This window comes from Columba livia, chromosome 20, assembly GCF_036013475.1.
Source record: "Columba livia isolate bColLiv1 breed racing homer chromosome 20, bColLiv1.pat.W.v2, whole genome shotgun sequence".
NCBI lineage: Eukaryota > Metazoa > Chordata > Aves > Columbiformes > Columbidae > Columba > Columba livia.
The window spans coordinates 5,927,689-5,940,767 of NC_088621.1; the positions used below are offsets into that span (position 1 = coordinate 5,927,689).

At 48.2% G+C, this 13,079-nt stretch overlaps 1 protein-coding gene across 4 annotated transcripts; it reads left to right on the top strand.

Annotated features, from left to right (window-relative positions):
• Positions 1-1,620: 1,620 nt before the first annotated feature.
• UNC45B (unc-45 myosin chaperone B) lies at positions 1,621-13,027 on the top strand. 4 transcript variants are annotated; one of them, XM_065036453.1, is made up of 22 exons: positions 1,634-1,847; positions 1,923-2,079; positions 2,173-2,257; positions 2,395-2,564; positions 3,030-3,066; positions 3,384-3,559; positions 4,106-4,195; positions 4,673-4,840; positions 5,378-5,546; positions 5,826-5,996; positions 6,801-6,972; positions 7,291-7,591; positions 7,986-8,080; positions 8,748-8,889; positions 9,331-9,471; positions 9,632-9,759; positions 10,199-10,265; positions 10,613-10,726; positions 10,807-10,922; positions 11,265-11,382; positions 11,502-11,657; positions 12,204-13,027. In XM_065036453.1, the coding sequence occupies exons 4-22, from the start codon at positions 2,403-2,405 to the stop codon at positions 12,468-12,470; spliced, it is 2,790 nt and encodes a 929-aa protein (XP_064892525.1). In that variant the 5' UTR covers positions 1,634-1,847; positions 1,923-2,079; positions 2,173-2,257; positions 2,395-2,402; the 3' UTR covers positions 12,471-13,027. The 4 variants fall into 4 exon arrangements, with proteins under 4 accessions (XP_064892524.1, XP_064892526.1, XP_064892525.1 ...); XM_065036452.1 differs by having other exon boundaries at positions 1,621-2,079; XM_065036454.1 differs by lacking the exon at positions 1,923-2,079 and having other exon boundaries at positions 1,621-1,847.
• The last annotated feature ends 52 nt before the right edge of the window (positions 13,028-13,079 follow it).

The following is a 13,079-nucleotide window of genomic DNA, read 5'->3' on the forward strand; positions in this document are numbered from 1 at the left end:
TGAGCACAGCTGCCTCTGTATCTTTGTTGTTGCTCTAGAGAGGCTGCAGCTCATCCTGGGATTTGCTGGAAGGTGACTTCACCATGGACTATCCCAACTCTCTTCAGGGTCCTGGACTAGAAGGTGGCTTGGAGCCATGAGGTGGGGTGGGATCCTAGGGCTGGGGTTGTCCAGACTCATCAGCCAATGCTTGTTGGGGTTATGGGGTGGAAAATGAAGATTTGGGGGGGGGGGGGGGGGGGGTGCTGCCCTGCAGGTAGGGAGAGCTCTGTCCCCAAAGGGGCTTGCTGCAGGGGAAGCCCAGGGGCTGTTCCCCTACTGGGACTTGAATTTCCCTAGGAAAAGCATTGGTGGCTGTTGTTGTGTGGTCTTTCTTTTATATTTTTTTTTTTCCTTCTTTCTCAGCTGATGCCTCAAGAGGGCCCCCTGCGCTTGCTGCTGAGCCTGCCTGCCCTGCCAGCCTCCCCAAGGCAGGGCCTGCCACGGGGCACATCAACACAGCTGCTCCAGCTGCAGGGAGGCACGGGGGTAAGGTAACTCCAGGGACTAGGTACCTCCATCCCGGACAGCCAGTCTTCTTCCCTGTCAGAACGGTGTGATCACTAGTACCAAGCCCCAAAAACACAGACCGAGGATCTCAGGTCACTCTTATCTCTGTCTTGAACATGAGCATTGTCAAACACAACTTTATTTTCTAACTTAGTTTACTTGAAGTACCTGCAGTGATTCTGCTTGTGAAGATGAAGCCTTTATTCTGGATGACTTGAGAAAGGCTGTACTACATACACCATGAGCACTGAAATGGAACAAGCTGACCCTTCCCCTATACCTAAAGCAGTGTTGGAAAGAGTGTCTGGCATGTTAGTCCATGTGAGTCCTAGAAAAACCACTGTACTGAACCTATCCAAGGTAGAGATGGTCTCTTACACCCTTCACAGATGTGGTTCTTGTGCCTTGGACCTGTCCCTGAACAGCTGAAGGTGTTTGAGCTTCCTGCAACTGCTCTGCAGGTCATGTGCTGCGAAGGGACTTCCAAATCGCTTGGTAATCACCTTCTGCCTGGATACCAGCAGCAAGTACCACTATCAGCACTGGCAAAATAAAATAAGAGTGCAGTCTTGTGCCAATTCTTGCTGCATAAGCTCAACAAGCCACAACACAGGTCATTGGTATTAAAGAAAACTGACTTTCTCTTGGCAGTGTCTCAATGTGGAAGTGCATTGTCTGCTATAGCTCAGCTCTGTGGAATAAGCCTGATTGGGATAATTGAGCTGATACTGGTCAGCTCCTTCTCCCCTGGATCATTTCCCCATCCCTGCTGCCAGTTCCCCCATTTAATTTTTGGCTGGGCTGCTTGTGGGTACACTCAGGAAGGCAAGGCCTGTGTTTTGAGAGAGAGAAGTCACAAAGTAGAATTCCTGACTGTGATCCCTGGGAAACAAGAGGGTTTGAAAGGCTCAGCTCTTGCTCTGTGTACCAGTGCCATTCTGAGACCTGAGACACTCATCACAGCAGTGGGCCAGTACACTCCAGTGTTAGGGGAGGTGACAGGGCTGACATGGGTGGGATTTTCGGTGGGGTGGGCTCCAAAAAGCCCTTCAAGGAGCAAGAGGCTGGGTCTGAGTTGTCTGTTTGTCCCAGGGTGTTCTGGAAGGTGCTGGGTGCTACTGCAGCTGCTGGCGTGGGGCCCCTTGTCCCTGAAGCTCAGCTGTCTCATGTTTCCCAAAATAGAAAGGGAAAAGGGTCCGAGCACTGCGACAGGGGTCAGCCGTCCCAGCCATGGGCTTTTTTTGGCATGAAATGCCCTGTTCCCACTCCCCACACCCTGTGCAGCTCTGTGGGCAGAGGTAAGCTGGGATTTGCCCCGGTGGGTGGGAGAGGGTCCCGTCTCACTGCAGAGAGGTGCTGCCCCTTGTACGCAGGTCCCCCTGAGCTGGGCTGCCTGTGGGGACCCTGGCTCACCGCCCTCCCCAGCCACTATACAGCACATGGGGGGACAAGGAGGGGACAGGCTGCAGTGACAGGTGACGCTGACAGGCAGCAGGAGCTGCCAGGTCCTGCCCAAACTTGGAGTGGGAGGTAAGCTTTTTTCCTGAGCCACACAGACCCTCCATGCTGCTGGCAAACTTCTTCAATTCTTTGGTTTTCATTGTTTTTCTTTCCTTTATTAAGTGACTCTTAAGGATCTACAGCCGTGGGAAAAGCTTCTGAGAAGCCACAGCAATTTAGGTCTTCATTCTCCAAATTCCTCAGCCTGGTAAGCTGCATTTATTAATGTGTGTGTTAATTATATGTCAGTCTCGTGGTGAAGCTCAGCTTGGGGGAGTAGGCAGATGACCCTGGTGACACAGGCAGCTGAAAATGGGACACAAATTGATACTTTTTTCCTTAAAGGTCTCCAGATGGAGGATCCCATCCAGCTGAAAGAGGAGGGCAATAAATATTTTCAGGCCAGCAACTATGAGAAAGCTGTTCAAAGCTACACTCAGGCCATAAAGCTCAACAAGGACAAGGCGCTGCAGGCAGTGCTGTACCGGAACAGGGCAGCGTGTTACCTCAAAAAGGTGAGAAAAGCTCCTGGTTTGCCCAGACATTGATTGAGGGGAGAACAGCAGGGAGGCAGCCAAGGGTGCTCACCAGGTGTGGATAGTGGGGTTTGTCTATTTATTAAATATGGTGTTTGCAAACTGGTCTGAAATTATTTGTTCTGGGCTTGTCCTGGAGCTGTAAATCTCCCTCCGCTTCAATCTTGGTGGGGCTGAGCACACCCGTTTGGGTCAGAGGTGGTTCCATTAAACCACTTTGAAACAAAAGCTTTTGACAGCCTGTTGTTGTCTCACCCCCATCACAGACCTCCTCCTTTGCCCCCATCACTGGTTGAAAGGTACCTCAGCCCCATCTTTCCTTCTGGTTTCACTGGAGTGTTCTGTTAGTGAGTGGGAACAGAGAGGTCTCAGCATGCATCAGCAATGGGGACATGCCCTGCTAAACCCAAGCTAACAAATCACTCCTCCCCTCTGTTTTAACAGGAGGAATACGCCAAGGCGGCCTCAGATGCATCTAGAGGTAAGGAAGGGGCTGTTTGAGGAAAGAACTGTGGTGTTGGGTATGTTTGCTCCAACTTGCTCTTGCATTTGCTTTTGGGGCACTCTGGTCTTATTCCACAACATCCACTAACACCTAAGTGCTGAGGCCACAAGGGAATTAATGGATAAAGTACAAAAGAAGGTGCACCAGTACAATTGATGCTGACCAGGTACCAATTCACTCACAATATTAACAATTACATCTTAAGGAGCTGTAGTCACTGTAAAGCAAATCACAGTTCACACAGAGGATTTTCGAGAAGCAAACCGATGCCTGGTGTTTTGGATTTTTCCCAGCTATTGACATCAATGCTTCAGATATCAAGGCCTTGTACCGGCGCAGCCAAGCTCTGGAAAAATTGGGGAAATTGGACCAAGCATTTAAAGATGCTCAGAAATGTGCCACCATCGAACCCCGCAACAAAAACTTCCAGGAGACCCTGAGGAGACTGGGGGCCAACATCCAGGAGAAGGTAAATGCTGGGAGAGCCATCCCGGGTCCACAGAGCAGGAGTGGGAACTCTGTGCTCTGGGTCGTGCTGATGGATTGTTGGTCATATTGGAAACTTGTAACAATGTAGGGGGATAAATAGGCTCCATTAACTGGAAGTTCACACTTAAATCTGATTGAATGGTTAAACTGGAAAGTGTGGCAGCTCACTCCTGAGGCTGGCCTGGTCCTGAATGTCTTTGTAAGGTCCTTGCAAGGAACTGGACCAGCTGTGGACTGAGTCTGGCCATTGCCACATTGTCTTAGTTACCTTTGCGGGGGTGCTGTGAGGAAGTTCCTGCAACTTTACATACCATGAGGTCTCAGCTGATGGGTTAGGCTTGGCTCTGCCCTTGCCTACGAGTCTGAGGTGGGTAATCGATGCTGATCATTGAGAAGCAATGCCCGTTTTGTTATTCACCTTTGATTGTCTCTGGCTTGAGGGTGTGTGATATCCTTGAAGTGGTAAAGGAAGACTGCTCCTTCATTTTTCTCCCTCTGATGCTCCACACGCTCTCTGTTGGCACAGCTGCGCATTCAGTTCTCCACGGACTCGAGGGTGCAGAAGATGTTTGAAATCCTGCTGGATGAGAACAGTGAGAAAGAAAAGAGAGAAAAGGTGAGAACTCCCCTGGACTTGACAAAGTTGCTGGTTAATGTCAGAGGCTGCCCCAAGGAGCAGAAATCTCTGTTCCTTTCCCCACCTCTCCCGGATGGAGGATGAGGTGAGGAGCTGGGGAGAGAGAGAGAGACAACTGAGCGGAGAAAAAGGCATCACCCTTGTGCTGTGGGAAGCTGGAGCAACCTCCCAAAATACCAAAGGTGGGATCAGACTGGGTGTTTGCTTGTGCCCATCTCTACCGCCTTCCCCATGTTTCCCTCCAAGCAGTGACCCGCTCTTCTTCAGCAGAGCAAAACCAACCCGCAGATGCACCTGGAGAAACTCCCTGGTGGAGTCACAGCTGGTCCACTGTGCCCATCAGGAGATGGTCACCCCACAGCTCCCACCGGGACACCCCAGAGCTGCATGGAGGTGTTTTGGGGGCTGCTGGCAGGGATGTGCTGCTGAGCCCTGATTTTTCTGTCTCCCACCCAGGCTGCCAACAACCTCATCGTCCTGGGGCGGGAAGAAGCTGGTGCCGAGAGGATTTTCCAGAACAATGGGGTCAGTTTGCTGCTGCAGCTGATAGACACCAAAAATCCTGAGCTGATCCTGGCAGCTGTGCGGACACTTTCAGGGATGTGCACAGGACATAAGGCTCGGGTAGGTAATGGGGTGCTTGGGACCTTCACTGCTATTGCCTTGAACCAGGGTGAGTGGAAAGTTGCAATAGTTTGTGAACAGCAGGAAAAAAAAACCTTACTTGTAATATCTTACTCAACACCAAGACAGTTTTTATATAGTCTAGCTCATAAGCAGCCCTGTCTGTGTCTTGTGGTTGGAAACAGTAGATGGACACATGCAAAATGCATATGCATGTCAATGTGATGGTGCAAAGGACTGGAGGCAACTACAATACAATGGTTTTTTGCACCAAACAGGTTCTGTGTTAGCAATCTCTTCCAAATCCAGCTGTGCTCATCAAAACGTCCTCATCGGAAACAGTCTGCATTACCGGCAATTCTACATTTTTAGGAGTTTTATTAATGAATATAAGGATGAAAAGCAAAACTGACTTGGGATTCACCCAGGCAAATCCTTTTTTTGCACAAGTTGAGCCTGACCTTTCTGAAGCACATAGGAGGGAAAGGCTCGTGCCCTTGGCTAATGGCTGCACTGCTCTCTCCTTTCTGGGACCAGGCCACCGCCATCCTCCACTACCTGGGCATTGACAACATTTGCATGTGGATGTCGGTAGACAATGAAGAAATCTCACTGGCTGTCTGCAACCTGCTGCAGACCATCACCGACTGCTTGCTGGGCCAGGGGAAGGAGGAGCAGCATGGGAAGGAGGAAGCTGTGGTGTTGGGTAAGGGCGAAAAACCTGGTGGTGCTTCAGTCTTGCTGGAGGAGATGTGGGGTGAGCAGGGAGGGCTCTGCTCCTGGGATGTCCCCTTATTCCTTCAAAGCGGGGGCTTTACCCTCCAGCTGCCCAGAATCACAACCTGCACACAGCCCTTATCCTCGTGGTGCTAATTTGAATACCCAAGTTCCAGCCATGTGATGGCTTTGAATGGTTTTCACTGGGTTCACCAGGTTTCCAAGGTAATTTCTTGTAACTGGCTGCTGCTGCCTTGCTTCTGTGTAGACAGTAAAAAAGACTTGAAGATGATCACAATGCGTTTGCTGGATATGCTGGTCAGTAAGAACGTATCTGGGCAGGGACGAGACCGAGCTCTCAACCTCCTCAATAAGAATATACCAAGAAAGGACCTGAAAGACCATGACAACAGCAGGACCACCTTTGTCATTGACAACGGTGAGTCCTTCCCCTTGTCCTGGTTTGGGAGATGTGGAACTGTGTATTCTTGCCTGAATACCTGTAGAATTGATCCTCTCTATCAAATGAACTCCCTCTGGCTTTTTTTGGTGCACGTAATCCTGGAGCAAAGTTGAAATTGTTTACTGCTGATAAGTCTAAGATTAAGAGGAAAAAAAAAACTGTATGAGAGCAAGAACTTTTTGGTTTCTAAAGGACTGACAACTTTTATGGTTAGTTTATTCCAATATATTTGCTATAGTAAGGAGGATTTGACTTAAACAGGATAAGATGAGCTTGCTGGATCCTTAAACTGGTCACTTATAAAAACTGAAAGGTGATGAGGAATTTTTGTGGGGTGTGTTTTTATATTAATTCCAATGCACATGTGTTACATTTTGGTGGAAGTTTATTTAATAACACTTTAGCAAAAGGAGGGTTAAGACAACCAGAATCACTTGACAGTCACTGACTCAGTCAAATCTTCCACCCTTAGAGGTCAGTAGGTTTCGTGCCTCCTGACAAAAATAACTCATCCAGCCAGGAACAAAACCCACAGTTTCGTTTATCTGCTCTGAGAGCTGTTTAAAAGCCTGATGCCACAAACCTGTCATTTAACAGCAGAAGCTCCTCCCCAGTAAATATCCGAGTGCCTTTTTTGTTTAAGGCTTATGTGATTCAGCTGCAAAGTAATTGAAAACTGCCCAATCTGGTTATTTCACTGCAAGAAACCAGCAAATAGTATCTTGAGTTTTTGTACAGCCCCTCTCTCCTCTAACAGTGGTATCTCTCCATTGTTTCCAGGCTTAAAAAAGATACTGAAAGTGGTAGGGCAGATTCCGGAGATGCCTGACTGCCTGCCGCTGACAGAGAACACCCAGCTGACGGCCTCCATTCTCCTAAATAAACTGTACGATGACCTACGCTGCGACCCAGAGCGTGACAACTACCGGGTGATCTGCGAGGAGTACATCAAGTGAGTCAGGGCTGGCCCTGGGAGGTCTTAAGGATGAGATGAGGCACTTCAAATCCAGTTAGATTGCCAAATTGAGGCCCTGGGAGATAATTATTTGCTTGAGATCCTGCTGGATCCTTCAGCTGGGGTCCTCAGATTCTCACATGGTAACTCCTATGTGCTGGATCACGTGAATTTACATGAATTTTGGCTCAGCTGTTTCCCAAATATATAGATATTTCAGCTCCTGATCTGAGGGGGGATGGTCACTGCTCAAGGGATTAATGTGAACTGTGAGCAACTGCTGCTCCATGTGCTGACTCTGTATATCCCTTGCAGGAGCAAAGTTGACCCCCAGGACATGGATAAGACGCTCCATGCCATCCAGATGGTGTCTGGAGTTCTGCAAGGGCCCTTTGACTTGGGCAACAAGTTGCTTAGCATGAAGGGAGTCATGGAGATGATGGTTGCCCTGTGTGGGTCTGAGAGGGAGATTGACCAGCTGGTGGCTGTGGAAGCTCTCATCCACGCCTCCACCAAGCTGAGCCGGGCCACCTTCATCATCTCCAACGGGGTGACACTCCTGAAGGAGATCTATAAGAAGACCAAGAATGAGAAGATCAAAATCCGAGCACTGGTGGTAAGGACAGCAGCCCCTGCTTCTAACACCTGCAACACTCACCAGCTTAAACCCTGGACAGAATGGGGACAGGTCCTGAGAACATGTTGGGTTCCCTCACCTCAGCTGGGGAATGGTTTATGGTGCTTCCCCCTGCAAGAAAGGGCAAGGTGGCAGGCCGGGAGAACATGTGGATTATTGGGAACTTGGACGTCAAAAGTGGTTAATCCTCCATTAAAGACACCCGATAAGAGCACAAAACCTCACTTTGCTGTGCTACAAGATGAATGATCTATGGGGTATCAGGATGCTTCCTCTTTGTTAGACCTGACCTCAAACTTTAGATATGGGATTAGGCTGTGATAACTGAGTTAATGAACCTTTCTCACTGGTGTATCCTCTTCATCCCCCTCAGGGTCTCTGCAAGCTGGGCTCAGCAGGAGGTACAGATTACGCACTGAGGCAGTTTGCTGAGGGGTCCACTGAGAAGCTAGCCAAGCAGTGCCGAAAGTGGGTGATTTTATTCTTTTTCCTTCTGTTGTTCCATACTTTGGGGGAAGGAGCGTATTATATTTTGCAGAGATCCTGCCCACGTGTTGCCTTAATTTACTGTTGCAGCCTGACAGCTGATAGTGCCCCCAGGGCCCATTGCACTGGGACCTGGAGCTCTTCTGTGCCTCAAGCAACCATGTGTTCCTCCTGCCTATATCCACACAAGCCTTTTCCCCTCACTCACTTCCCATGTGAGACACCAGACATGGTCCCTCCCTTTTTGTCAGAATGGCACAGCCTAATCACTGTCATCTAGAATATGCACAAGTATCTTCTGAAGGTGAATTTACCAGGTGGACAAGCCAAGGAGGCAGGAAGTGACTGAATGGGTGATCATTGCTGCTGGCACCAGATAACGGGGCATCCTGTGTTTCACATGATGGTGAAGGCAAAGCAGTGCTGCGTAGCTGTGCTGCTCTGTCTTTCCTTGCAGCATTTAGACCTCTCAAGCCGGGTCATGGGAAGATCATCATGTTTCAGGAGAAGCACCCACAGTCTTTATGAGGTGCAGCAGAACCTCAGGACATGTTTGGGCCTGAAATGGTCTCAATATGTTTTCCTCCTTCTCCCAGATGAATTAGTCCTTGGCTCCTGAGATAAAACCAGATGTTTTTCTCTCTTCCAGATGGCTGTGCAACACCAGCATTGATGCCCGCACCAGGAAATGGGCTGTGGAAGGGCTGGCGTACCTAACCCTCGATGCAGATGTGAAAGATGACTTTGTGGAAGATGAGCCAGCCCTGCAAGCTATGTTTGAACTGGCCAAGGTCTGTCTCCTTACCCTGTTTCCTTGTTCCTCTGGTAGCATCAAGTTCTCCCAGCTCTCCAGCCCAACGCTGTCCCCCCAAGCAGGAGGAGCTGTGACCCCAACCTCTCACCTCTAGTTTAGCAAAACTGCAGTTTTGCCCGTTTCATGGGGGCACCTCAAGGTTATCATACTGCTCTTCTCCCCAGGCTGAGGAAGACTGATCTTTACTGTCAGCAACTGCATGAAAACCAAAAGCATCAAGGTGTAGACAGCACCTGATAATGTCAAACAGCATGTTTGGCCATAAAAACTTTTGGTTTTCCTTGTCGTGGGCTATAAAGCTTGGGATAAGCCTAAGAACACTTCAGCTAGTGCAAACCACCATGATGGCAGTCCAAAGGGACCTGTTTTCCTGCTGTGTCCTCCTCACCCTCACATAATCCTTTATTTTTCTGTGCAGACAAGTGACAAGACTATCTTGTATTCCGTGGCTTCTGCGCTGGTGAACTGTACCAACAGTTATGACACCAAGGAGCTGGTCCCAGAGCTGGTGCAACTGGCAAAATTCTCCAAGCAGCACGTGCCAGAGGAGCATCCAAAGGTAGGTTGCATCTGAAGATTTTCTTTGGTGCATCCAGTGTCACAGAGCTCAGGTCTCTGTCTCCGAGGCTGGAGTTGCTTTGCTCTCTCACCAGGCTTGACTTTAGTTGGCAGGATGGTGGCTGTTCAGGGACTAATCCCTTTCCAATGTTCCTCCTCAGGACAAGAAGGATTTTGTGGTGAAGCGGGTGAAGCGATTGCTGAAAGCTGGTGTTGTCTCTGCCTTGGCCTGCATGGTGAAGGCGGACAGTGCCATCCTGACGGACCAGAGCAAGGAGCTCATCGCCAGGTGCCTTCACTGCTGTCATGGGAGCTGGGAGTACTGGCCAGCTTGTGTGCCACTGAGATGGAGACCTGGGCTGGCTCCTTGCTTTGTGGGGTGGTGCATATGGGGGAGGGATGAAAGGGAGGTGGAGAAAAGATTTAAAAGCAAAGTTTTACTTAAGCAGTGTCATAAAAATCCACATTCTGACCTTGAAGCTGGCTTGCTAGGATGCAATTTGATCTTTTATTCCCCTGCACTGGTTTAATTTGGAACAGAGTTCCTGGAAACTTTTTACCGTGCTGTTTATTGCTTCCTCCCAAAGTGCTGTGGCCACTGCACTAAACATCTGGAATTTACCCAATGGATCTGGCACCCCTGCAAAGCCTCAGCCCCCTTCCATGAGGGACGTGGGTGGTTGCCTTCCCGTGGGGCTGTTCCTCTAAGCAATGCTGTGTTTCTGCAGGGTGTTTCTTGCCTTGTGTGAAGACCCCAAGGACCGTGGGACCATTGTTGCTCAAGGTGGTGGAAAGGTGATTAATTTTGTGTTTGCAACCCAACCTGATGTGCAGTTGATGTCTGTTGGGAGCCTGCAATGTGGCAGGAAAGTATGAGACATTTTGGTAGCCCCTGGGGTCCAGACTGACACCCCAGGCCTGTCTCTGCAAGTCTCCAAAGAAGCAATCTTGAAACAACTGTATGTGATCTACAAGCTCTGGTGTGATGCCTATTTGAGAACAAAAGAAAAATATCTCTGTGGGCTACAGACCCATTTGTTCAACAGACACATCTTTAGAATATTTGTAACCTATTTTAGTATACTTACGCCATCCTTTAAATCTTGTCAAGGGACATTGAATGCTTTGCTGTGTGTCACTAGGCCCTGATACCTCTGGCTGTGGAAGGCACAGATGTTGGCAAGATAAAGGCTTCTCACGCTCTGGCAAAAATTGCTGCTATCTCCAATCCAGACATGGCATTCCCAGGGGAGAGGGTAAGCTTAAAAATATTTGATAATTCCTTTAACAAATGAAAGTTGCTGAGAGCTGAAAAAGCAATGACATCTCTTTTTAGGTGTATGAGGTGGTGAGGCCACTTGTCAGCCTGCTGAACACTGAGAGAGATGGTCTCCAGAATTATGAGGCTCTGTTAGGTCTCACTAACTTTGCAGGAAGAAGTGATAAACTTAGGTGAGTTTAACTGCTTTTTGACCTTATTTCTTCCCCAGAAGTGAATGTGAAATTCAGGTCAATGCTTTTCTTGTAGGACTGTGAAGACTGGTCAGTTTGAGCTACCTTTGGTAGAACTAAAAGATTCATAAGATAGCTGGGAAGAGGAGAGTGGCACGTTTTCCTCTAGAAAGAGGAAAGACGTGAACCTAATCTGCATTAAATACAGAATAAACCACATGCCATGAGCCCAGTGCTGTGGACACTGATTTGTTTCAAGGTCTCCCCTATTTACAGTTAATATTTTATAAGTTGGTTATTGCTTGTCTCATGATGTATTTTATTTGACTGTGTTTCACACAGGATGAAGATAGTCAAAGAGAGGGCCCTGCCAGATATTGAAAACTACATGTTTGAGAATCATGACCAACTTCGACAGGCAGCCACAGAGTGCATGTGCAACCTGGCAGTCAACAAGGAGGTAACTCATGGGGCATCTCGGACTTGATTGCATGCGCTAGTTTATGAGCCCATGCGATGAGGCATTCCTAAATGTGTTATCTCTGGATATCATGGTTTGGTTTTTTGGGGTATTTTTAGGTTCAAGAGCGGTTTGTGGCTGATGGCAACGACCGGCTGAAGTTGGTGGTGTTACTGTGTGGTGAGGATGATGAGAAAGTCCAGGTTGCGGCGGCAGGAGCCCTGGCCATGCTCACAGCAGCACAAAAGAAGCTCTGCTCGAAGATGACTGAAGTGGTAAGACCATAAACCTGATAAATGGTTTAAAACCATAAACCAAACACCAGTCGGCAGTGTAGACATAGCCTTGAAGGGACCTGGCTTGGTCATTAAAATGCCTCTGAAAAGGAAGGTGTAGTCCACCAGTTTGACAGTCGGAAACTTAGCGGTGAAGTGGAGACCTGGGTGTGCATGCTTCTAGTTCATCTCTGCACAAAGTAAACCCATCTGCCTTAAATGAGACTTCATCTCAGAGCTGAAACATTTTCATATAGCTATTCCTCAAGCTAAGGTCAGGATGCCAACTGTCAGGCAAGGTTGGGAATGTAGAATATTATTCTACATGAAAGTGCCATGAAAGCTTCTGACTTTAGTGTCAAGAAAAATTGGTTTCAAAAGTTTGGAGTCAGGTTTCCTTAGTTAAAAAAATCAAATAACCTTACCTGACATGAGTATTGAAGAGGTGAGTCTGCAATTCCTTCTGCTGAGAAATACCTTGTCAAACTTTTCTTGGTTGAGGTATTATTCAGATCAATACTGATGATCTCTCTTCCTCCCTTGAAGACCACCCAGTGGCTTGAGATCCTGCAGAGGCTCTGCTTGCATGAGAACATGGAAATACAGCACAGAGGGCTGGTCATCGCTTTCAACTTGATCAGCTCTGACAAAGAGCTGGCCAAGAAGCTGGTGGAGACAGAGCTCCTGGAGATTCTGACGTATGTTGGCAAGCAAGAAGATGATCCCAAGAAGCAGCACATCATTAATGTAGCACGTGATTGCCTCACAAGGTGCATGGATTATGGGCTGATCAAACCTCTCTCTCAGGTGTGAGGAAATGAAAGTACCAAAAAAGGCTGAGTGAGGGGGGGAAAAAGCTATTGAGAAATGTGGATAAGTGAGAGCCATGAGAAGAATCTAGTGCCATTGTCAAGGCATGGAATAGTTTGTGGGCAAATGTGGAGGATCAGAAACTGTATGAGCAAAAAGGGTGCGATTTGTCTGGGGAATTTGGGAAGCGTCCATCTGATTAATTCCCAGATGGTATAAATCCTTTCTGTGCCGCCATTCAGCTGATGATGAAAGCTTCAAGGCCCAGCTGTAAAGGGGGTGGTTGTGATGGAAATGTGCCAGGGCTGCTGGAAGGAAACTCAACTGAGCTGAGATTTGTTCTGCGACAATCTACAGCTCCTTGGTACTTCAGGAATTTCTAGCAATGCTGGAACAGGGAGGGTTAAATGCCTCCTATCCTGTAGACAGAAAATAAGTTGGGTTTTCGCTGTGCGCTTTTTTTTTTGGTCATTTACGGTATTTTTTTAAACAACCTTAAGTGATGTGCTAAAGTGTGTGGATGGCAGGTGAACTCTTAATAAATTCACTACTTTGTTCCATGTGGAATTCCTGTTCTGCTTTTATTAGGCAAATGAAGGATCTAAGGCAGCT